Below are 25821 nucleotides of genomic sequence, written 5' to 3'. Positions count from 1 at the left end.
TCCTGCCAGGCCGGCCGCCTCGGACGTGTCCCCGCGAGCTCGCGGCGCGGCCCCCTCCCGGCCGAGGGCCTGGCCACCCGCTGCCCTCGGGGGCGCGCTCCCCGCGGCCGCGCGGGCCTCCCGCCGGGTCCCCCGGGGGAGCGGGGCCCCTTCGCCCCCTGGCCTCCCGCCGACCCCTGGGGACCCGGGCCGGCCACCTGCGGGCTTCCTCCGCCCGGCGCAGGCCGTCCTCGCAGCTGCACCCCCTCCCCTTTCAGCCTTGTTCCCCTCCGCCCTGCCCCGGCCGGCTTTGGGGGAGTCTCCCCGTGCCTCTTCACCCATCCATCCTTCTTCTGAACCCCTGACTTGCATCCTGGCCCCGCAGGCATCTTCTTCCCAACTCCGTCTGCCCATTACTATTATTATTATTTTTAAGCGCCCTCAGCTTTGCAGGGGCTTGATGTGGGAGAAAGGTTTCTAGGCTTACGAAGCAGAGAACATTCACTCTTTTATTTGCGGTCATTTTTTTTCTTTTTTCTTTTCCCCCTTGCAACTTTGATTGCCCGGAGCGTTTACTGGAGGTCGGTTTTGTTATGAGACAGCTATTCTCTGCTGGAATTCTTTACGTGGGCTCGAATAAAAGGGCCTGGGAACAAGTTGGTGGAACTGCGAGAGCCGTTTTGTGCTCTCAATAGGTGCAGCCTAAAGCGGAAAAAGCACATTTGTGGAGCTATCCCAGGGCTTTTTGCCTATGATTTTAAAACAGTGTTAGGAGTCATTTTTGTCAAACATTTGTGTTGGGGAGAGTCCACCTTCTGGCAATCCTGCTTTGTGTAGCAGTGAATCAAACAAAAAAGCACTTAAAGACCTGTAATGTTTCAGCATAGAAGTCAACTTTGATGAACTTTCAGAAATGACAGCACTGTTGAGAGAAAAGAGGTGTTCTTACAGCCCAGTGAGTTGGTTGGAGGATGCCCTTAGTATTCAGTGCCAGGCCACACTTAAAAAAGCATCCACAACCATCTTTTTCCTCCCTCCATTTTGAAAATTAAAAATACACTATTCAGATATCGGTTTAAATACTAGGGTAGTCTAGGATAGTGGTTCTCAACCTTCTTTGCTCATTAGAATCACCTCGAAAGCTGTTAAAAGTCCCGATGCCCTAACCGCTACAATCAGCATTTTGGAGGGTGGGACCCGGCATCAGGTATTTAATTTAAAGTTCTCCGTGAGTCCAGCGTGCAGCCAAGGGTAAGAGCCACTTATCCAGGAGAAACATTATAGGTGGGTAAGTGGTCAGTTAAGTCTGTATACTTTGGATTTTTGAGTTAGCCTACTGTAGTGTTTTTACCTGCTCTGACCTTTGAACTTAGTTATTCTGACAGTATCCTTCAGTTGCAGGAAAGAAAAAAATTGGGGAGGTTTTTTAACTTTCTCAAAATTGCAAAGGTAAAGTTAATGAGGAAGTAATAGAATGTGAAGTCTTCTATTATGGGTTGGGGAGAGGCAGTCCAAGACCACCTGGAATTTTGAACATTTTGGTGCATTTTTCTAAGGACTTAATGGCTTTCATCAGATATCCAAATGATAGTGACCCTCCCCAAATAGTTAAGGATCACAACTTTATTTAGTTACACACTAGACTAACCAGCCCTATTTAAAAATTTGAAGCAGTCAGTCACTAATGTTGTGTATCATTACCTGGTGATTGAGAAGGTTAGAACAAATTTTGAAAATACAGTGCCCTTTTTAAAAGCAATATTTTAGTCAAGTAAGATTCTTGGTAGTTGCAGTGCGCCTTCTTGAAAGCATTGTCAATTTGATATAGCAGAAATTAAAATTATCACTAATTTTGAATTAGATTGTTGTATATATTCATCAGGAAGACTAATTCCAATTTTTATGAACTATGGATCAGAGACCAAGGTGATTTAGGGGGGAAAATGCATAGGAATTCTACATCTGGATTTCTTTTTGATGCTAATAGTTAATTGAAATTTCTCCTAGTATGCCCTTGGGGGCTAGAAGAGAAAAAAGTATTTTATGATGGCTGAATTGTCTCAAAGGACTGTATGTTTTTATTCATTTATCACCTCAACTTTTGCCTTTACCATGTTTTGTTTGGATAGACCAGGGGTATCCAACCCAAACAGCATATAGTAAAACCTCACAAAATGAGAATTAGTTTTTGTACTTAAAGGATACAAGATATGTTAATTCATGGTATTCTTTATGTTGTCTCTGAATGCTCAGTAATTATAAAGAAGTCAGTTTTATTTTGAATATTGACTTTTCAAGTATGGTGTATTTTAGAAGCAGTCATTTGTTTATTAGTAACAACCATTATTTATGTGCTTAGGCCAGTTTATTTAGAATAATTTATTCTAAAGTTGTGAGCTATATTAAATATTGCTCTATAATACCTAATTTAATACTTTGCTCATGGGTTTTCTTTTACATTTATAGGTTTTATGGAAAAGTTTTTTACTCTTGTTATCCAGATAGCAGTCTTTTTAGTTAGGTGTGTGTAGGCGATGTGTAGGCTTAGATTAGTTAGACCAAGTTTGCATAAGTAGTCAGTGATGGATCCAAATGGAAGCCAAGTCAGGATCCTGATTCCTAGTTTAATTTTCTTTGTATGAAGCCAAAATAGTTTCTGAAAAAATTTTTGGTGACAATCTATTATGAAATGGTGCTAATTCACTCACCTTCCAAATTGGGATGATTTTACGCAACATTTATATTGGATCATATCCTTTTTCCAGTTTATTCTAATGCCTCAGTTTTTCCCTAATCCTCAAAACTTAACAGCATTAATTCTGCCAATGAGCGTGGAGTTTTTACTGTCAGCTGGCCCTGTAGTAGCTTGTATTGGCCGTTTGAGACCGTTTCTGTTCTTCAGATGATCGTCTAAGGTTTGTGCTGTGTGGAAATCCAGATGACGTATGGTGGGAGCAAAGGGGGTGATACTTGGTCAGCTTTACATTAAAGGGTCAGAAGTGGGCTTACAGTCTCTCTGAGTTGATTTCTGAGAGCAAAGTATGTGATGGTTGTAAGGATGTGCATGGTACAGAGATTTCCAGACTTAAACGTTGACCAGCTATAAAAAGTTCAGTTGGTGGAGGCTTCATGGAGTGCCCAAGTTTTTCAGAGAAGAATCTTATGCAATCTATTTTATCATTTTATAAAGATAGGACATTTTATGACCAAAGCCTTAGGGAGAAAACAAGCTCAGAATAATTTGAACAGATTATTTTTTTAAAAAATTGAATGAGTATAGCTTTATGAAGAATATATTTAGTTTTCCTTGTTTTTCTGTCTCTCTGCATACCTGTTGAAACTGTTACTGACTGACATTGGGAAGATTGATTTATTGGAGAGAATATTGAATTGAGAGCTAAGGAGGGGAAAGAAAAGGGAATTCAACGCATTCTTATTACGTGCTTCCATATTTTTAATCCTCACAAGAGCCCTGTGAGACAAGTATTGTCCTTATTTAAAGATGAGGAAGCAGACTTAGTGGTTAAGTATTAATAACTTACCGAACTAACTCACTCAACTTCGAACCTGGGTCTCCCGCATTGCAGGCAGACGCTTTACCGAACCCAGGTCTCCCGCATTGCAGGCAGACGCTTTGCTGTCTGAGCCACCAGAGAAGCCCAACTAGTAATTAGGGGAGGCTGAATTTTCGTCTTTAGGACTCTTTTTTTTCCTTTCTGAAGCCCATGTTTTTGTGTCACCGTACTGGTTCTGCTCCTTATTACTAATTACATGATTTTATGCAGAACATTTCATTGGTGGATCATAGGTTTTTCTGTCAGTTTGAGCAGATAATTACTAAGGTTTCTTCATTCAGTGTAAATCTGTCTTGATTAAATGAAAGGATTATCTGGCTGAGGAACGAAAAAGTAAAAACTTACCTGGGGTAATATTATTTGAGTTTTTGTTATGCTGTTTTTCATATCTGTTTTTGAACTTAATACATAGTCTTTTTTAAGTGACACACAACTTCAACTCAGTTTAAAGCCAGGCTGTAAGTATGATTTTACATTGTAGAGTGTCTGAGACAGAAAGTCAGTTAAAAATTCTTTGAAAATATAGGAGGTACAATGCACTGAGTGTTGTTATTTGTTGATTATATGCATCCTGGTCCTGTGTTAAGTTTACCATACATCAAGGGATATAAGCTTACAGGTCACTTTGGAACTTTTATAATCGTACCGTGTTTTTCAGAGTGAGTTCTGTGACCCATTAGTGGGTCATAGAGTCAGTTTTGTGGATCAGAAATAGCATTAAAAACATGAAATAGTAAAGTAAATGATAAAGAGAACATCACAGGTTAGGGAGGGAAGTGTTGTTTCCTGGAATTTGGTGGAAGTGTCTGTGATGTGTATGTGTCTGGACTGGAGTGTATTTCACACTAAAGGTCGTGGTTAAGCATGGCTGAAAAAACTCTCTTTGGAGCCGTGGTTCTCAAGTGCAGCGCTGCTCACATTTTGGGCCGGGTGATGCTTTGGTGTGGAGGCTGTCCTGTGCACTAGGATGTTTAGTCCTTTCCTGCCATACCCACTGAGATGCAGTAGAGACAGCTAAACATTCTCTAGACCTTGTCCATGAGTTCCTCAGTGAGAAGGAGTCCTTTAGAGCAAGCACTGACAGTGTACTCTGTTGGATCTGAAAAGATAGCTTCATGATGGAGACTAACATGATGTCTTGTGGGAAGTAAGTAGGTTTCACAGGCCCAGAGACTTGATCTCTGTTTTTGTGTCTGCGAGTTGTATGGTTTGGGATAAGTTATTTTCTCTGAGCTTCAGGTTTTTCACCTATAAAATGGTAAATGTAACATCAATTTACTAGGATTGTTGTTAAGAATTAAGTAATACGTGAAATTATTTAGTATAGTACCTACCACATGTAGGCCTCAATATGTCCCAGATGTTATTAGTGTCTAGGTTTATTTTTTTTTTCAATCAAGTCTCTATGATTGAATAACTTTGCAGAGGCAAGCAATTTTAAACGATTCATATGCATAATTTTTTAAAAAGTTAATTTGTATATGCTCAGGTTATTCTTTTCACTGCACTGACTTTAGATACCTGGTTAAAGACAGTTGCTCTTTTCAAGTGGAGAAAAACTGTCGGGTAGAATAAGGACTTCTAATGATAACTTTATTTGGGCTAAATAGCTCAGTTGGTAAAGAATCTCTCTGCAATGCAGGAGACCAGGGTTCAGTTTCTGGGTTGGGAAGATCCCCTGGGGAAAGAAATGACAACCCACTACAGTATTCTTTGCCTGGAGAACTCATGGGCAGAGGATCCTGGCAGGCTACAGTCCATGGAGTCACAAGAGTCGGACACAACTGAGTGACTAACACTTTCACTTTCACTTTTTCATAGGAATAAGAGAAAAACCTAAGTAGGATTATGTATGTTATATTCCTTGTTCTTTAAATATATTAGCTTATTAAATTGTCACAAGAGCCTTATTAGGTAGTTAATGTCATTAGACCTGTTTTACTGGGGAAGAAGGGGAGTGAGGGACCAAGCTGGCAGAGATGGGTTCACACCTAAGCAGGCTAGCTGCAGTCAGCATCTGTAACCGCTCTGCGGGACTGACTCTGTACTGCGGAGAGTCCTTTCCTCTGATTTGGGTTCTCAGTCTGTAGCATGACCTGATCTTTACCTGAGCTTGTTACTAAATATGAAAGATTTTCTAATAGTCCAGTGAGAACATATGTAAAACTTCCTGCGAGTCTATTAAGATGTTATTTTCCATAACTCACGTGAGGGCATTATTTAGTTTTCTGCTATCCTTTTTGTTTTTTAAAAAATTTTATAGTTATCACTAATGTTTTCATTTGTTATACCTCTTATCAATATCTCTACTGACTAATTTTTAATAGTGACACATGATAGTATTTGCTGAGATTAGCCACTAGTGAATTTTGTTGTAATTTTGTGTAACATTTCTTAGGATAAAATTTACAACCTTGGGTTAACCATCTCTATCCAGTCAGTTATTTTTGTGTGGCTAAGGAGCTAAGAATGGTTTTTACATTTTTAAGTCTTTGGGAAAAATAAGAATAATATTTTATGACATGCAAAAATTATATGAAATTAAAATTTTAGTTCCCATAAATATTAATAAAATTTTATTGGAATATGGCCATGGATTCATGTGACTACTTATGTGCTACAACAACTAATTAAATAGTTGCTACAGACGGTATGCCCCACAAAACTTAAAATATCTGGCCCTTTACAGAAAAAGCTGCCAGCACCTGTTATAAGTAATTTATTTATTGTGGTTGGTTTGTTATTTTACTTCCCATCACTAGAATGTAAACTTGATAAAGGCAGAGACGTCTGTTTTGTTCACTGAGCTATCCCAACTACCAGAAACAGTGACTGGCTTATAATAGCTGCTCATTAAATATTTGAATAAGGTTTTTTAATATGAAAAATAAAAAAATTCATTTTTACATGAAGTTTTATAAAAATGAATGCTTAATTTTCAAAGTAATGATAGCTAATGTTTACTAAGCACCAGTTTAATCTCACAGCAGCTATGTGAAGTACAGGTAGTTTTATCATTCCCATTTAACACCGAGAAGAAACTAAGACGTTGGCGAAAAATAGCTCACCCAGAGTTACTGAGCCTGGTGGACAAGTAGGAGGGAACCACCCCTAGAGAATCTGACTCTAACGTCTGTTTTTTTGTAAATGACCCTTATTCCTCGTTCCTCTGCCTGTCACAGAAGATCCTTGGTTAAATTATATAGTGGAATAGTCTTACTTTAGGAGTCTGTCATCTTTCTGATGCTGCATCATGAGCCTGGTCTTCTTGCCCAAAACAGGCAATTAAGACACCATAGACTGTTCTCCATTTTTGGGATACTAGATCAGACTTGGCAGAATAAATCTGGGAAGTATGGTGTTTGTAGCTTCTTCTTCATTTACTCTGTGTTGTTTTTAACCTAATCAGATTTTCACTTTTAAAATGGGTTTTGAAACTGGAATTGACATCATAGAAGATGGATTGAATATGACAGTGGAGATAACAGAAGGTTTGAATATTACTTTGAACTTCAGCTTGAATCAAGTTTCTTGATAATATGTATGCTTTCAACATGAGAATTTAACTTGACATTAAATGCAGAAAAATAAAATTATATCAGGATTGTCATTTTCTCTTGTTGAACAGAATTAGAGAAAGTGACTGTGTATATATTTATTTATATTTTCATTGATTTTTAGCCTTTCCTTCAAGAGCATGTACTTTCTTATGCCCTGATGTACAAGGTTTTCACATTGTACTGCTGAAGTGCCTCTGCTCTAGAAAAGTACATGGTTCTTTATATAAAATGCTAATTGTTTACCGTGGTTTTCTTTAAAAAAAAAAAAAAAAAGAGTTCTCCTAAAATTAATAATGTTCTGATAGCTTAGTACTTTATTTTCTGAACAAATCATACTCATCTTGATATTAAAATTAAAACAATTTATAATAGAAAGTTTCTGAATTTTTTATATTATAAAAGTAGTATAATAGCATACAGGGCATTTGAACAAAGAAAAAAGTGTGTCACTTTATCCTAACACAGCTCCTTTAATGTTTACATATAACTCTATGAAGTATCTGTGTTTAGTATATGGAATTTAGTATATGGATATAGAGTAATGGAATTTTAGGTTTTGAGGGAGTCTGGTTTAATCTGATATTTAAAGAAACTGTGATTTGTTGGTGTATACATCCTTTCCTTCAGAAATCAACATCTTCCTGACCTGGGGCACTTTTTATTATACCATAAAAACTTACAATTTAGGAGTTTCCTTTTCTGCTTTAACAAAGTGTAAGGGAGGTATTTTGCTCTGTACAAAACTAAGTAGGAATGCATTTGAATATTTCCTTTTGATGCATATTTGCATGTACTTATTATGTCTTCTTTTTAATTTTTTTCCAGCTTTCTAAAACCAACTTTTCCAACAACAATGATTTCCGTGCTCTTCTGCAGTCTCTGTATGCTACTTTTAAGGAGTTCAAAATGCATGAGCAGATTGAAAACGAATACATTATTGGATTGCTTCAACAACGCAGCCAGACCATTTATAATGTTCATTCTGACAATAAACTCTCTGAGATGCTTAGCCTCTTTGAAAAGGGTCTGAAGAATGTTAAGGTGAGTTGTACAAACGGATATTTATCACAGCTCGTGCCATCTTCTGATATGTCATTGCCAAAACTTGTTAGTGTTTCATAGCAAATGATACCGTGTTTTAAAAAAATGACACTTGTTAAAGACAGTAAGGAAGACTTTTTTCAGGGGATTACTGCAGTGGAGTTTTGCAGTCAGGGAGAGAGATTGGGCTAAACTCCCGAGTATGACAAGGGCTAGTGGGGAAAGCCAGAGAGCAGGCTAAGGTTCAGGAAAATTAGTAAGAGGAAGCATCAAGGCTGGGAGATTCCGGCTAGACTGACCCTTGTTGCCTTTTGCTGAAGACAGACCAAGGTGGCAAGAGATTGAGGATGCATAGATAACAGGGTTATCAAATGCTGAGAGTGGTCAGGGTAGGGTGAATAAACTGATTCTGGATGATTTTTGCTGAAACTGGAATAACTGGGCCAAGGACAGACCTCAGGGTCAGAGCCTAATCGAGAAGACTCAGCGGAGCCCGAGAAGACTCAGGTTTGTGAGCATCTTTGTCGTACCTCTTTGTGGTTGGTTAGTCGCTGTTTTGCTACCCTATGGCCAGTAGCCCACCAGGCTCCTCAGTCCATGGAATTCTCTGGGCAAGAGTACTGGAGTGGGTTACCATACCCTCCTCCAGGGGCTCTTTCCAACCCAGAGATCATACCTGGGTCTCCTGCTTTATGGGCAGATTCTTACCACTGAGCCACCAGGTTAGCCCCAATAGATGCAGTTATTGGTGACTAAAGGTAAGATGGGCTTCTCTTGTAGCTCAGTTGCTAAAGAATTCACCTGTAATGTAGGAGATCTGGGTTCGATTCCTGGGTCCCAAAGATCCCCTGGAGAAGGAAATGGCAACCCACTCCAGTATTCTTGCCTGGGAAATCCCATGGACAGAGGAATCTGACAAGCTACAGTCCATGGGGTCGCAAGAGTCGGACAGGACTTAGTGACTAAACCACCACCAAAACTAAGATTGTTACTTAGAATGAACAGGGCCATAGGGCTGATTACAAAGAATAATTTTTAATTGTTTAACAGAAGATTAAAGATATTATTGGGTATCATTTAGGATAATTGTGTAGAGAAATTTCTCTATTAATTTTATTTATTTATTATAGGGTATTTGAAATTTGATCTTCCTCTGTCCCCCTTTTGGCTTGGTGAAACATGGACTTCAGTTGTAGCTCTGTCAGACCACCATGGACATTTCATTGATAAGTTTATATTCTAGAAAGAGTGTTGTGCAGCAGGGAAGAGGATGGATTGAAGGGAAAGAAAAGGCTCAAGCAGGATGGTTGTTATAAAAAGATGATTGTAATAGTCAAGAGTATATGGTGGGCGCTTGTAGGGAGGTGGGAGATTGCCTAGGGAGAGGTACTGGGAAGGAAGGTGGTATTTATTACATGCTTCATTATACTCGTTCATATTTTGTTCATGCGTTACCTATGCAATGAAATGATTAAGATCAGAACAAAAGTAGTGGCTAGCAAAGATAGAGGGAACAGACTTCAGAACAACGTAGGACATGAGACTGATAAAGGTAGTGCTTGCGAACAGCTTCCCTAGTGGCTCAGTGGTAAGGAATCTGCCTGCCTGTACAGGAGAAGCAGGTTCGATCCCTGGGTCAGGAAGATCGCCTGGAGGAGGAAATGGCAGCCCACTCCAGTATGCTTGCCTGGGAAATCCCGTGGACAGAGGAGCCTGGTGGACGATGTCTATGGGGTCCCAAGAGACGTTCCTGACTTGGCGACTAAACACCACCAGCGCTTGCATGTAACGGGGGAAGGAGAAAGAAAGAAAATGAAACTGAGACTCGAGCTTGACTTTCTAGGGAGTACAGATGAGACTTGGGGAATGAAGGGATCCCTTATGGACAAGTTGAGTGTGACCTGTTTGTGCAGTCCAGGTGCACGTTGATTAGCAGGAGGAAGCAGTGGTTGGGCTTCAAGCTTGGAAGAGTAATTTGGTTTGGAAAAGCAAATTTGAGTATGCTTAGGGAAAATGTGTAAAATCCTGAGAGAATAGGACGTTGGATAGACTGTTAGGAAGCAGTTGACTATAAATTAGTTCAGAAAGGAGGAGACTAGAGAGAGAGGACTCAGCAGGGAATAAAATGTTCCCACATTTTATCAGTTTCACTGTTTTGTAAATTCTCCACATGTAGTGATGGATAAGTTACAGAGAGATATGATCTTAGTTTGAATGGGGAGGAACAGTGTAGCTGTTGTCCAGGATTACAGTGCTTTACTTCAAGCAGTAGCAAGAGCCTTGCCTTTAGAAGTGTATGTGGTGTTCTGCAGGGTCATGTAACAGCTATTCTGAATTGTTTAGTGGAGGATACACTAGGCGACCTTAAAGGGATTTTGTAGTGAATATAGTCCAGTAGACTCTTGTGGACTGCTTAGAGGTGTATTAGGAAAATGAACATATTAAAATGGTATTAAATACATGCATTAGAAATCAGTAAAAGTTTTGAGCATGTGCTTGCTATTCTAGACTTCTTAAAAAGAAGTAGGAGATCACATTAGTAAAGGATGTCAGGATTCTTGAAAGAGATGTTTCGAGGCCATCTTTTGTACTTAGAAAAGTACAGAGCCCACTTTGGTATTTGTTAGTCTAATTTTTTTCCTGAAGTTTCAAGTAACATTTCAAACGGACTTTATAGGATCAGATATAATATAAATTAAGATGCAAAATTTTTATAGAATACAATTTTTTATTTCTAGAATGAGTATGAGCAGTTAAATTATGCAAAACAACTGAAAGAGAGACTGGAGGCTTTTACAAAAGACTTTCTTCCTCACATGAAAGAGGAAGAGGAGGTAAGTATAATTTTTCCTCCTTGTGATTTTGATCTATAAAATTAAAAAGTGTTATGTTGATTCTTCAAAATAATACATAGGAAGATGAACCTCTAGAACATTTTAGAAAACAAAGAAAAAACCCAAGGGAAAAAAGCATTTATTTTGTCTCCTTAGAGAGCTTATTGCTTTCCATTGAATGAAGGATGGATTCATGTACTCAAAACACATTTGTTGTTTTACTGTGTGGATGTACCATGTTGAATGTTAACTGTTTATGCCTCTAATGTCTTTTCTGAACTGTTAGCAGATTTTTTAATATATATATATTTTAATGTTTTCTGTGTTCATCCTAAGTTTAAACATTTTTAGTGTTCTTTTTTTTTAGTAGTGGATTTTAGTAATTAAATGGTGGTATTGAACTTAGCAGCCTTATGCCCAGTGCATGCCTGTTAGGATGTCACTAAATGGATGAGCAAAACACTTCCTCATTTTCTGTTTTCTCTAAATTGGGGTGAGTATCAGGAAAGGAATAGAGGGAATATTTTGTGAGGTACTGGATTTTTGTTCAGCTGTAAATCAGGTATTATAGTGGTTCTCACTGTAATAAGGCTTCACTTGATAATCAGACGGCTATTAAAAACAAATCTACTTTTAAGCCCTTCCTAGATCAGTTAAATCATATGGAAAGTAGGTATTAACATGGGTATATTTTAAAGGCTCCCCAAATCACTGTAAAATGCAAATATGCAACCAGTTCTAAAACCACTGAGTTATTAAAGCAGTGTTTCTTAACGTGTGACGCACCACTGACATTATCTGTGGAGCAAAGGAAAAAAGTGCCCTTGGCTCCACCTCTGAAGATTCTGATTCTATCAGTTGGAGGTTGGGACCAAGCATCTATTTTGAAGATGAAATCTCCTAGATGATATTGAATAGTTGAAGGAGTCATTGAGCTCTGATTTTTCTGGTTCCAGTGCATTGGGTACCATTCTCATGTGATTCAGAGGCCCTGCTTGGGTAGAGGTCAGTTACTGTAGTGGCAGAAGACAGTTAACTGACTTAAATGTCTCACCAGAAGAGGATAATTAAGAGTGTATGATGCAGTGTATGCAGGAAGACCTTCTCGGTCGAACACTTTCAAATCGACTGAAACAACCATAGAAGGATCTTGATGGTGGTATTCTTTGCAAGTTTTGGGTAAATTAGCTTAGTGTTAACAGCAGCTTTTATGCCTTCCAAATATGTGGTCATAATAGTACACTTGAACTATTAATACTTTAAAAGTTAGAGATTAAAACAAAACTAATTAAGCATATTTCCTTATGAGTATTGTGTTTCCTTTAGGTTTTTCAGCCCATGTTAATGGAATATTTTACCTATGAAGAGCTTAAGGATATTAAAAAGAAAGTGATTGCACAGCACTGCTCTCAGAAGGATACTGCAGAACTCCTTAGAGGTCTTAGCCTCTGGAATCAAGCTGAGGAGCGGCAGAAGTTTTTTAAATATTCTGTGGATGAAAAGTCAGATAAAGGTGAGAGTTATATGTTTAGATAGCTAGTGATTTATTCATCCCAGGGCCATTTACTTCTTGTTGTTATGAAGTTAATATTTTGCTTGAAAAATAATTGAAGCCATTTGTTTTCAAGTATAGTAAATTTAATTGAGGACAATAGTTTCTTAGAATTTATTGTTGTCTGTGATAATTTATGGGCTTCCTATGGATGTGAGAGTTGGACTGTGAAGAAAGCTGAGTGCCGAAGAATTGACGCTTTTGAACTGTGGTGTTGGAGAAGACTCTTGAGAGTCCCTTGGACTGCAAGGAGATCTAATCAGTCCATTCTGAAGGAGATCCGTCCTGGGTGTTCTTTGGAAGGAATGATGCTAAAGCTGAAACTCCAGTACTTTGGCCACCTCATGTGAAGAGTTGACTCATTGGAAAAGACTCTGATGCTGGGAGGGGTTGAGGGCAGGAGGAGAAGGGGACGACAGAGGATGAGATGGCTGGATGGCATCACTGACTTGATGGACATGAGTTTGATTGAACTCTGGAAGTTTGTGTTGGACAGGGAGGCCTGGCATGCTGCGATTCATGGGGTCGCAAAGAGTCGGACACGACTGAGTGACTGAACTGAACTGAACTTGGTGGCTCACTGGTAAAGAATCTGCCTGCCAATACAGGAGACATGAGTTCGATCACTGGGTGGGGAAGATCCCTTGGAGAAGGAAACGGCAACCCATTCCTGTATTTTTGCCTCGGAAATCCCATGGACAGAGGAGCCTGGTGAGCTGCAGTCCATGGAGTTGCAGAAGAGTCAAACTAAACTTAGCAACTAAACACCAGTGATAATTTATACAGCTCATTTATTTGGGCCACATGCAATATAGTATTTCTTAAAGTAGTTTATATATAATAATATTGATTAGCAGTAATAACTGTCAATACTACTTCTTATATATAATAATATTTTAATAATATTTCAATAATACTAGGTATTATTATTATTTCCAATCAGAATTATTGGAAACTACCATATGTAGAGCACTTTTGCAGTATCATCCAATTTTCTGAGCTCCACTGACCACAGTGGCTGTTTATATCTGTCTCTGGTTTTGTTAAATCAGTTTTCAAAATCATTTAATGCTTATAGTTTCATCTTTACCCTTTCTCATAGCTTATATGCAGAAATACACAGGGGAGTGAATATGAGAGGTGTAGTTTTCCTGTGTATATTCAGTTTGAGAAAATAAATGACAAATGGAAATAAAATATGCCTGCTTTTTTTCTTAACAGACTGTTTCCTCATTTTTATTCTTTCTTTTCTTCAATAACTTTGTGTTTTAAAACATCATTAAATAAAATTATTGATATCCTTAGGCTAGTAAAGATTCCTTTGCTTTTGCTAGATGAGCATAGCAATGATATTCCTTAAATTGCTTCAAAGTCTTTGAAATTGGTCCTTTTCTCTTATTTTTGTTTAACAAAGTAGGTGAGATGCATGTTGAACGTGTTGAAACAAAATTGTTTTTGTAGGTTAGGCTGTAATTAAACCCATAAAGCTTATGTGCTTCACTCTGAAGTACAGCTTCTGCCTTACACACCAAGCCAAGACCTGTTGTGTCTGGTTTGGTTGTAATTATAACATAAGATTTAAAAACACCACACTTGTTACATTGAGTTTTCCCATTCCTTCAAAGTAAATTATAGCTGTGTTGTGTTTAAAATATTTGCCATTTGAAAAGGGTTAGGTTAAAGTAATTTCATGATAGCATTTCTTTATTTAAGTTGCTTTGTGAAAGATAAATGTATAAGATATTCAAATTCTTCTCACTACTTTAATGATGAAACTTTTTTATTTTACATTGTTTATTGTATATCTCATTTTCAGTTTTCCTTTGGAATATTGCTACTGAAATAATACATTATAGGCAATTGGATGTCCAGCGACTGTTTTCTGTAACAGTTGCTGACAAAAGATCCTTGGTAAATGTATACCAGCATTAGAAATAATTACGTTGTATTGTCTCAACTGGCTCTTAAGTAGGATAAGTAGATTAGGGCACCGAAAGGTTAAAGAGGTCAGATTTCACGAGCTCTTACATGAAACGTGAAAATCAAAGAGGAAACACAAGGGAAATACTTGTCATGCATGAATGGAAAACACGGTGAGATTGGTATGTCATTATAAATGCCTTGGAGATCTCATAATCTGGCTGACTCTATATTTGCTGACTTAAAGCTGTGTAACCTGTTGGATTGCTCTTTGAAATGATGCTTCTTATACTATAAAGTGAGCATTGTTTTTTTTTTTTTTTGGTGACGCCTTTGTGAAAGGAAGTCAGTTCTGTGTTCATTACTGTAGCTCCCACTGATGCAGTATGATTTGGGCCATGATCGTTTAACCCTGCAGATCCTTAACAGTTTAACATCTCCATGTTACCTCTAATCCATGTTATTTCCTTTTCACATCTTGCAAGGAGGAAGGAGTGGACTTCAGGCACTGGATTTTACTTATAGAAATGTGATTGTAATTTCTTACTGCATTTGCTCTTGTAGCGTTTAATGTTAAACTTTTCCTTCTTTATTTCAGAAGCAGAGGTGTCAGAACAATCCACAGGTATAACTCATCTTCCTCCTGAGGTAATGGTGTCAATTTTCAGTTATCTTAATCCTCAAGAATTATGTCGCTGCAGTCAAGTGAGCACTAAATGGTCTCAGCTGGCAAAGACTGGATCACTCTGGAAGCATCTTTACCCTGTTCATTGGGCCAGAGGTAGGTAAAGAGGTACTTAATTTGTTTTAAAAATATTTTAGTCTTTTTTTTTTTTTTTTAGGTGAACACATATAGACATTAATAAGCAAGGCCAGAGAGGGAAACTCTTGAAAGGTTGACTAAAAGCTAGGTTTTATAGTTAGATTATAGGTCTGTCTTTGTATACAGTTTGTAAAAGCTAGTAATGCTTAAGTATTCATGGGTCAATTGTGTGATATGTGAATTTCCTTTAAAATAATTATGAAAAAATAATTGGGGATGGAATGAAAAATAATTGGCAAAATGTTGATAATTGTTGAAGATAGGTGATAGGTACATAGGTGTTGGTTATCCAGCTTGTTTAATGCTACTTACTCCTACTTTTGACTATGATTGGAGTTTTCCATAACAGAAAGTTAAAACTAAAATTAATAGGTTGTCAGAGCAGCTTTAAATAATTAGATGAGTATTTTAAAAATACAGAATAATCTGATAAAATTTAAAAATGAGGCAATATTGTTTCCATTTTGATAGTGGCTCAAGATAATTTGTTTTTGTCTATAGCATATTTTTTTGTGATTAGTAATGCCTCATTCTATAACTTAACCATTTTGAATTAGTTAATTTCATTGGGCTAAGTAAAGAAAGAAAATTTTATTTTCATGAGCATGTGATGCAGTCATGGTATAAATGCAACTAATACGGCATTTATTCTTCTGTCACTGAATTAAAACAAGTTTTCTAGGTGAGTATTTACTTCACATTTACATTGTTTTTTTTTTTTAATTTTCTGTAATTTGTCACTTTGACATGGAAATATATATTATTTTACATAAGCTATAAACCTAATTTTAAAAGTTTTATTTTTTTATATTAATATGTAGCACTTTTAAAATAGGCTTTTGCTGGGTATTTAATGTTTTTTCATTAAGTTGTTTGGAGTATTAGGTAGACTTATATAAACCAAGTGATTAGAATTATTAACGTGAAATAATTTTTCCTATTGAGGATAATAATATATTAAGTGAAAAGTCAAATAAAGCAAGTATGGATATATCAAATATTCTTTTTTAACTGTATCTTTGATTATGAAAAATTACTATTAATACATAATTAGGTACTGTTTGATATAAATATCAAATATAACAATGATAGGCTAGATTTCTGTGACATTAACTAGATCTTGTATATGCTGTATTTTGGTTTTTTCTTTCTGTTTTTAATATACTTTAAAAGTTCCAATAAAAATGATTTTAATTTATTTACAGTATTTGTTTCCTGTTGTTCTCGATCACAATTGATTTTACCCCTTCCAAGGGATGTTTTGAAATGTCCCCTGTTTTGAAATGGAGGCATTCTTATTTGTCTCAACTTGGAGTATTACACTGACATCCATTGAGTGGAGGCCAGAGTTACTGCTCAACACTCGCCCAGTGCATAGGAGGGCCCTCTGCAAGGAAGAATTAGCCAGCCCAGAATATCAGTTCAGTTCACTTCAGTCGCTCAGTCGTGTTTGACTCTTTGTGACCCCATGGCTCATCCTCTGTCGTCCGCTTCAGGATATCATTGGTGCTGAGGTTGAAGATCCTTAACCTTAGAATCCAGTCAATCCTAAAGGAAATCAGTCCTGAATATTCATTGGAAGGACTGATGCTAAAACTGGAAACTCCAATACTTTGGCCACCTGATGCAAAGAATGGACTTACTGGAGAAGACCCTGATGCTGGGAAAGATTGAGGGCGGGAGAAGGGGACCACAGAGGATGAGATGGTTCGATGGCATCACCGACTCAATGGACATGAGTTTGGGTATACTCCAGGAGTTGGTGATGGACAGGGAAAGCCTGGTGTGCTGCAGTCTATGGGGTCACAAAGAGTTGGACACGACTGAGTGACTGAACTGAAGATTGAGGAGCACTAAGTTATTGATAGATTTACTAATGTTAGGAGTTCAGAAATTTAATTGTGCATAGTCTCTTCACAATCAAGTAATTTAATTTCAGTGCATTCTGCTGGATCTTTAAATGTATAGTTTACCTTATTTTTTCCTTTGACTTCTGTTCCCACCTACTTCTGAATTGCTGACTAATTCATTGCTGAATAGAAAGTCTTGCTTCGTTTTGTTTATTAGCTGTTGTAATGGAGGTATTGCTGGAGCCAGTGTTGAAGCCACAGCAGGGGAAAGAGGTTTGGTTGTTTTCAGTCATTTCCGAAATTGCATGTTAAGACTATTGATAATTATTTGTCGTAGTTCTTTTGGTGTGTCTGAAATCAAATTTTGTGCTTATTTAAGTGTACTGTTTAAAATCGCAGTTGAGTATTTCTAACAATAGTTAGCTCATTGCCTAGAACTCATGTATTTTTTTTGTGCCGAGATTTTTGTTATAAATAAGTTACTTTAGGAGAAGAAGAAAAAAAAAATTTTTTTTTTTTTTTTTTTTTTTTAATGATAGCCAATCTAATCTTGGGCTTCCCTGCTGTCTCAGACAGTAAAGAATCCACCTGCAATGCCGGAGACCTGGGTTTGATCCCTGGGTTGGGAAGATCCCCTGGAGGAGGGCATGGTAACCCACTCCAGTATTCTTGCCTGGAGAATCCCCATGGACTAAGGAACCTGGTGGGCTACAGTCCATGGGGTTGCAAAGAGTCGGACACAGTTGAAAGACTAAGCACACAATCTAATGCTCCTTTTGTTTACTTGTTGCGTAGGTGACTGGTATAGTGGTCCTGCAGCTGAACTTGATACTGAACCTGATGAGGAGTGGGTGAAGAGCAGACGAGATGAGAGCCGTGCTTTTCAGGAGTGGGATGAAGATGCCGATATAGATGAGTCTGGTGAGCTATGCTTAGAATTAAAACTGTTACATAGTGTTTTAATAATTAATGTTACATTTAACAAGGACGTGGCGAAGGAAATGTCTACCCACTTCAGTATTCTTGCCTGGAAAATCCCGTGGACGGAGAAGCCTGGTGGGCTGTAGTCCATGGGGTTGCAAAGAGTTGGACACGACTGAGTGACTTGACTTGACTTGACTGACTTTAACAAGTACGTAGGTGCTAGGATTTATGTAGTTTGTGTTTTCTAAAGTAACTGGTGTTTTAAGCCTACTGCTTTTAAAACTTTGACAGAATAGTAAGTGTACTTAGAATTCTGTTAAATTTTTAATTGTGTATAGGCTTGATTCCCATATGCTTTTGTATTTATGCAAACACCTAAAAAATCGGAAGATGATGGCTTTTTTCCTTATTGAAGTAATATACATTTATTTTAGTGCTCTGCAGTTTACCATGTGTTTTTAGGGCCACTTCATTTGATCAGTTCAGTAGTATTTTTGAGTTGTCCGTGGCCCAGAGGAAGCAGCATGAAGCTGTTTATTCATTTGTAAACAGTCATGCCACTTGCCTCATGTGGTGGCTGTAGAATTAAGAAGTAATATATATGGGAACTCCTTGTAAATGGTAGAGGATTTTATAGACTAGTGTAGGCATTCATTTAGCACTGTGGGAGAATTCAGAGGTGACTAAGACTTCGTGTTGCCCTCAAAGAACTCACAGACGGGACAATTGAGAATACAAGATTCTTCATCATGGTGCATATTGGAAAATGCTGTAGGAGAGGTGCAGAAAGATGCTTTTTGGGAATATGGAGGAGAAGGACACAATTCTGTCTTGATATTATCCTAGATAATGATTATTAAAAGATGATGAAGTAGTAAAAAGAATTGATGAATAAGATATTCTTATACATCATAAAATTGAACTTGTAGGAATTTATTTGTAAGCTGCCCACTTATAGTTAGCTGGGCTGGCAAAATAAACTTGTGGAAAGTAAGGACTATAAATACAGAGATGACTCTTTCAGTATCAGGTTTATTTTTATGAAATAAACAATGTGGCATAGTTTTAAATGTTTTGAAGGTGTCATATAAGGAAGAGGTCTGTTCCAGTGGTATTTGGTGATATGCTTACCCTGTGGCAGGCACTTTTTTGGCATGAGGTTAATAGTGAACAAAATGGAAAAGAATCCTTGGCTTTGTTTAGCTTAAAATTTAGAGGAGGTGACTGAGTAAACACAGGCAAAATACGTACTTTATTAGGTAGTATCAAGTGCTGTGGAGAAAAATAATGGAAAAGTGTGTCAGGAAGAGAGGAAGAAGTTACCATTTCCCATAGAGTGGGTAGTAAGGTCTCTTGAGAAATTTGAGCAAAGCCTCAAGGAGTTACGGTCTTTAGTCTTATGTCACCTTAAGGAAGTGAAACTCATTCAGTTGTGTCTGACTCTTTGTGACCGCATGGACTATACAGTCTTTGGAATTCTCCAGGCCAGAATACTGGAGTGGGTATCCGTTCCCTTCTCCAGGGGATCTTCCTAATCCAGGGATCTTGCCCAGGTCTCCCGCATTGTAGGCGGGTTCTTTATCAGGTGAGCCACAAGGGAAGCCCAAGAATACTGGAGTGGGTATTCATTCCCTTCTCCAAGGAATCTTCCCGACTCAGGAGTTGAACCGGGGTCTCTTGCATTACAGGCAGATTCTTTACCAACTGAACTATTAGGAAAACTTGATTTACCCATTCTAAAAAAATCAATTCATAATATCTGTGTTGAGTTTTAAAGATCTTATCAAACTTAATGTGTTTACTCAGCTCTTAGAGATAGACAAAGAGACTGTTGTTTTCTTTGACTTTGAAAGGGAAGGGTTAAGGTTATAATGATGGAGCCTTTCTAAGGTAATATATCTTTTTAGCTGTGTAGTATATCCAAGACTAAACTGCCATCTATGTTAGTGCTTTTTCAGCTTAGCTGTTTTTACTAGTCTTGCAGAGAAGTTATTACTCTTCATAGGATGTTTTGTTTTCTTTTTCTTAGGATTTCACAGTAAACAGTACATATTTAGAGACAGCCACAGAAACAAAAGAATCATTTGGAAATAAAATTATAGTAGAATAAATAGGGTTCACTAAAAGTCATTTTTATTTGGAAATAAAATTATAGTAGAATAAATAGGGTTCACTAAAAGTTATTTTTATCCCTATATTTTACATTTATGTTTGGGTAAAGGAAGAATTTAGAATAATATCTGTAACATGGAAACATTAGTCAAAATTCAGAATTACTCTTTGTACTTAAATTCCTTTTGTCTGCTACACTCAGTTTTGTGTTAAATGAGACTTCCTTAGCTTCTCCTGTTGAACTGTTTTATGTTTAGAGACATTCAAGTTAGATCTTCAGGTAAGCAAGAAAGTAATAGGATAAGATTATTAATTCATTGTTCTTAGTGTAGTGTGTTTTTTCCTTGTATCAAATTGGGTTTTTTATTTTTTGGTTTTGGTACTTGTTACAGTATTGCATCCTTTTTTAAACATCTAAGCTTTATAGACGTTATTAAGCAAAAAGCAAAAGCTTTGCTCATTTTTAATTTTTTAAAAATTCTAAGGTATTTTTCCTTCCTTGACTCATTATGGCCAACCTAACTTGTTTCAAATCTCTTCTAGGTCCATGTCCCTTTTATTTATGTGAGATAATGAAAATACTTTTTATTATTTTTACTGTGGTTCATTTTCCTCTTCAATTCCTATATTCTTTTGAAGAACTTGCACTGTTCTTTAAGTAGTCAAAGTATTTTTTCCAAAATTTTTTCGGTACCTGAAATTGGAGTTATTTTTAATCTTCCCTCTGTTAATTAGCTTGAGAAGAAAATTAGAAAATTACCTTCAACCTTGAATCATGTGAAAACTTTATCCCTTCCTTCCCATTTAAACTTCTTTTCCCTCTTTGTCTCTTTTCAGTTGATATCAAGACTGTTAAATGTTAAGTGCTGGCTGATGAGAACTTGTCCATTAAATTTGCTTTGCATATGTAAGGGAGTTTAAGGAGAGCAGAAAGTATTTCATATTTAGTGACATAGTGATTCCTTGAGTAGCCTGATTATAACTGGTTTATCATGTTCTTAGACTTTTGAATTCATTTTTCAGAAGAGTCTGGAGAGGAGTCGATTGCTATCAGCATTGCACAAATGGAAAAACGTTTACTCCACGGCTTAATTCATAATGTTCTACCGTATGTTGGCACTTCTGTGAAAACTTTAGTGTTAGCCTACAGCTCTGCAGTTTCCAGCAAAATGGTAGGTATAAATTTGCGCTAGCTTGGGTATTAAGAAAAAGTAGCAATGATCTCCATTTGGTTTGCTTATTGCTAAGCTTAATTAAGAAGAAAAATAACTTTACCCACGAGTGTGCCTTCCCATAGGTAGGCACACACTGCTGATTTTGTCCTTTTTTCATTTCAGTTCTCATAGTAATCTTTGTACGTAGATATCATCGCTACACATTATAGAAAAGGAAACAGAGACTAAGAGAGGTTAAACAGTTTACTTAGTTTCACAGATGTTAAGTGACGAAGCTCAGGTTTTTTTGTTTTTAAATGTTTTTCTGCTGCACCATGAGGCATGTGGCATCTTAGTTCCCTGACCAGAGATTGAACCCACGCCTCTTGCTTTGGAGGCATGGATTCTTTTTTTTTTTTTTTTTTTATTTTATTTTTTAAATTTTAATTGGAGGCTAGTTACAAGGCATGGATTCTTGACCACTGGACTATCAGGGGAAGTCATACATGACTCTATATTATGTAAGGCATGGTAAGATGGGCAGATGAGATTAAATCACGGTTTTATAAAAGATGATCTTGTGACATCCTACATCAGAATCTCCTTGGGTATTCCTTAAAAATGTAAATTAATAAGGGTTTCATCACAATATATATTTGTAATGCAAAATTGAAGTGATTTTTACATGTAGAAAAGTTTGAGAACTCCTGGATATATTGTTTACTGAAAGTTATGTCTCCAACCCTAACTAAGCATCTGCAGATCTTCACAGTGATTATTTTCTCCCTTTTAGGTTAGGCAGATTTTAGAGCTTTGTCCTAATTTGGAGCATTTGGATCTCACCCAAACTGACATTTCAGATTCTGCGTTTGACAGGTTAGTTATTTTTGAGTATTTAAATTTGATGATTTCCAACTATGAATTGATAGAATTGTTCTATAGTTTGTCATTTGCATCATCACAGTTTAATCATGCCATTATTTTTTGCTGTTGGATTTTGGTCCTGTTATAGCAATAACTTGATGGCGCCCTCCAATTCTTTATTCTTGTCTTTAGGTCCCCAGACTTACATTTGTGTCATCCTGTCATCTTTATAATCTCCACCTGTGTCTAGGCTCTTGCGCTGTGCTGTGCAATGGTATAGATTGGGGCTGTATTTTAAGGACGTTTTTGTTTTCGGTTGGTCTCGCAGTACCATTTGGCCAAGCTCGCTCTTACTCTTTGTACTTATTCTGAAGTTCTGACTTTTTTTCAAGCTGCATTCAGACTTTATTTCCTTGGATGCCACTACTTTCCTCCTCCTCTGCCTCACCCTGCACTTGCCCACCTAGGCTTTTATCAGTACCTGTCTTCCTGTTTCACAGAGGGCCGTGTATGCTTCCCTGGCTAAGGCTGATTCTCTACCAGTTCCTGGAGCTTGTTCTTCTGAAACAATTAAGAGAATGCTCCTCTTAATTATTATTTTCCTTCTCTCATGTGTGTGCAGCTTTTCTCCTCGACTGGTTATTTTTCAGGATGAAAGACAGTCTTTCCTTTCCATACCCTTCTCCTTCCCTCCCCTTCTGTTGGGTTAACAGTACTCTTAGTTCCCAGTTACTCCTGTTATCTTTGCATAGTCCCAGCATCTAAAAAAATGCTTGACAGTAGATATTCAGTAAATGTTTTATTGATTATATTAGATTTAAACTCTTTCCTGTAGTTTCCATTTATTTACATATAAATAAATGCTTTTGAAGAATTTAACGATATTCACTAATAGTCTTGTTATCTCTTAATTAACAGTTGGTCTTGGCTTGGTTGCTGCCAGAGTCTTCGGCATCTTGATCTATCTGGATGTGAAAAAATCACAGATGTGGCTCTAGAGAAGATTTCTAGAGCTCTTGGAATTTTGACAACTCATGAGAGTGGCCTTTTAAAAACTTCTACAAGCAAAGTTACTTCGACTACGTGGAAAAATAAAGACATTACCATGCAGTCTTTCAAGCAATCTGCTTGTTTGCATGATGTAACTAACAAGGATATTGGAGAAGAAGTAGATAATGAACACCCCTGGACTAAGCCTATTTCTTCTGACGATTTCACTTCACCTTATGTGTGGATGTTAGATGCTGAAGATTTGGCTGATATTGAAGATGCTGTAGAATGGAGACATAGAAATGTTGAAAGTCTTTGTGTAATGGAAACAGCATCCAACTTCAGTTGTCCCTCCTCTGCTTGTTACAGTAAGGACATTGTTGGACTAAGGACTAGTGTCTGCTGGCAACAGCATTGTGCTTCTCCGGCCTTTGCGTATTGTGGTCATTCATATTGTTGTACAGGAACAGCTTTAAGAACTATGTCAGCACTCCCAGAGTCTTCCGCGCTGTGCAGAAAAGCACCAAGGACTAGACTGCTTAGGGAAAAAGACTTAATTTACTCTGGGAGTGAAAAATCTGATCAAGAGACTGGGCGTGTGCTTCTGTTTCTCAGTCTGTCTGGATGTTATCAGATCACAGACCATGGTCTCAGGTGAGTAATCAGTAGCAGAATATTAGGAAACGGACATGTTCTCCTCAGTGGAGTGTAAAATTCTGAATCTAAGTCATTCTTTTCAGCTGGTTTGTTTACCTGAAAGAGTTAACCACTTCTGCTATATCGCACTGTTGGAGTGATATAACTTCAACATGACATTTCAGTGAGTTCAGTTTGTTTGTGGCGAGGAAGAACTTAAAAAGTTTAACAAATACTTAGCAAATACCTCCAACACATTTGCTAAGGTGCTTTAGTTTATGTAAAGTTGAATAGGATAGTTTTTACCTTCTAAGACTTGTAACAGAGAAGGAATACACATCTTCTGTGTATTGTGTGTGTACAGTCTCTAAGGGATGTTGGGTTAAAGATTCTCTGAGGCTCAGAGAGAGAGAGAGGCCTCTCATCCAGTTGCAGCAAATGATCAGAAAATGGAATGAAAAGATGACCCTGAATTGAACTTTGAAGAAAGACGAGGGATATCGATGGATGACAGAGGGAGAAGAGACCATTCCAAGCGATAGCAGGCATTTGAGCCCAGAGTAAAGTGCCTGCCAAGCAGGAGATGGGTTCGATCCTTAGGTTGGGAAGATCTCCTGGAGAAAGGCATGGCAACCCACTCCAGGATTCGTGCCTGGAAAATCCCATGGACATAGGAGCCTGGTGGGCTACAGTCCCTGGGGTCCAAAGAGTCAGACATGTCTTATCGACTAAACAGCAGCAAAAGCGCTGTGTAGCTGTTGCCAGGTTATTTTGCTGTGACGGTGTTCTCGCATTAATATTGTGCAGTAGTTGTGTTCATTATCTGTGACATGAGCCTTCAGAAATTGATTTCATGTTTTCTCTTTTACCCTGTCATAGACTTGAATTTTACTCAGGCTCTTTAATAATGGGTGTCAGGCATGTTAAACAGCGAAAATTCATCCAGCATAAAGCCTAAGAATCCCACTTGTCTTTTAAGTATGGTCTTTAGCAGATTAAGTTGGACTGTGGGGAATATTCAAAGGAGACTTAGTTTTCTGGTTTGGTTGTAGTAAAGGATGTGTATTGGGAAATAGTGGGCAATAAGGCTATGACAGAGTTTAAATTCAGGGAAGAATTCATTGGGGGAATGGGGAATGCAGGAACTACCTTAGGAACTGCAGTTTGAGTGCAGCTCAGATTTTACAAAGTGCAGCTCTTTTAATTAGATTATCTTGGTAATGATTATCTACTGGGTGACTTGCCCTCTTCCAGCTGATAGGGATCCAGAGTAAATGAGACAAAGTCCTTGCTTTCATAGAGTTTTCAATCTAATGGTAGAAGTAAGACAAGAAAGGTAGACTATCAGACAGAACAGTCAATCTTTTAAAATTTAGTAAACCTTTAAAAATTTTTTTTGTGGCCAAACATGGTCTTAAGTATTCCTTGTGCACTTGAGAAGAATGTGTGTTCTGCTGTTGACTGGAATGTTCTCTATGTGTTTGTTAGGGCTAATCAGTTTAGAGTGTAGTTCAAGTTCTCTCTTTCCCTTTTGGTCTTCTTCCATTGTTCTATCCAGTATTGAAAATGGAGTATTGAAATCGCCAACTGATTTTGGAGGACTGTTTATTTTTCCCCTTAGTTCTTTCAGTTTTGTATATTTTGGAGCTGTGTTAAATGTGTGTTTGTTCATAATTTTTTTAATCTTCTGAGTGGAGTGGTGAGCCTTTTGACAGGATATCATATCCTTTGCTTTCTAAAGGTTACCTTTTTAAAATTTAAAATCTCTTTCATTTCACAGTGTTACAGCCACCCTGGCTGTCCTTTGGTTACTTTGTTTTGGCCACGTTTTGTGGCAGGTTGGCCCTAGTTCCCCAACCAGAGACTCAGCCAGTGTTCCCTGCAGTGGAGCTGTGGCGTCTTAACCTCAGGACTGCCAGGAAGTCCTCTCCTTTGGTTGCTTTCTGCATGGAAATGTTTTCTCATGCTTTCATTTTTAACCTCTTTGTGTTTTTGCATCAAAAGTGA

General features: G+C 37.6%; 1 protein-coding gene across 4 annotated transcripts in view; it reads left to right on the top strand.

Moving 5' to 3' along the window:
* FBXL5 (F-box and leucine rich repeat protein 5) overlaps positions 1 to 25821 on the top strand; it is a 58748-nt gene that overhangs the window by 13560 nt on the left and 19367 nt on the right. For 3 of the 4 annotated variants that reach the window (XM_061420862.1, XM_061420861.1, XM_061420860.1), the window contains exons 2-9: positions 7940 to 8155; positions 10894 to 10989; positions 12316 to 12502; positions 15060 to 15242; positions 17930 to 18055; positions 21194 to 21342; positions 22118 to 22200; positions 23107 to 23832. In XM_061420862.1, coding sequence (XP_061276846.1) covers positions 8021 to 8155; positions 10894 to 10989; positions 12316 to 12502; positions 15060 to 15242; positions 17930 to 18055; positions 21194 to 21342; positions 22118 to 22200; positions 23107 to 23832 — 1685 coding nt within the window. In that variant the 5' untranslated portion in view covers positions 7940 to 8020. Of the gene's footprint in view, positions 1 to 2382; positions 3551 to 3588; positions 7046 to 7939; positions 8156 to 10893; positions 10990 to 12315; positions 12503 to 15059; positions 15243 to 17929; positions 18056 to 21193; positions 21343 to 22117; positions 22201 to 23106; positions 23833 to 25821 lie in introns of those variants that run through there. The other variant, XM_061420863.1, reaches the window with a different exon arrangement.

This window comes from Bos javanicus, chromosome 6, assembly GCF_032452875.1.
Source record: "Bos javanicus breed banteng chromosome 6, ARS-OSU_banteng_1.0, whole genome shotgun sequence".
Classification (NCBI taxonomy): Eukaryota; Metazoa; Chordata; class Mammalia; order Artiodactyla; family Bovidae; genus Bos; species Bos javanicus.
This window is presented reverse-complemented; position numbering and strand designations above follow the sequence as displayed.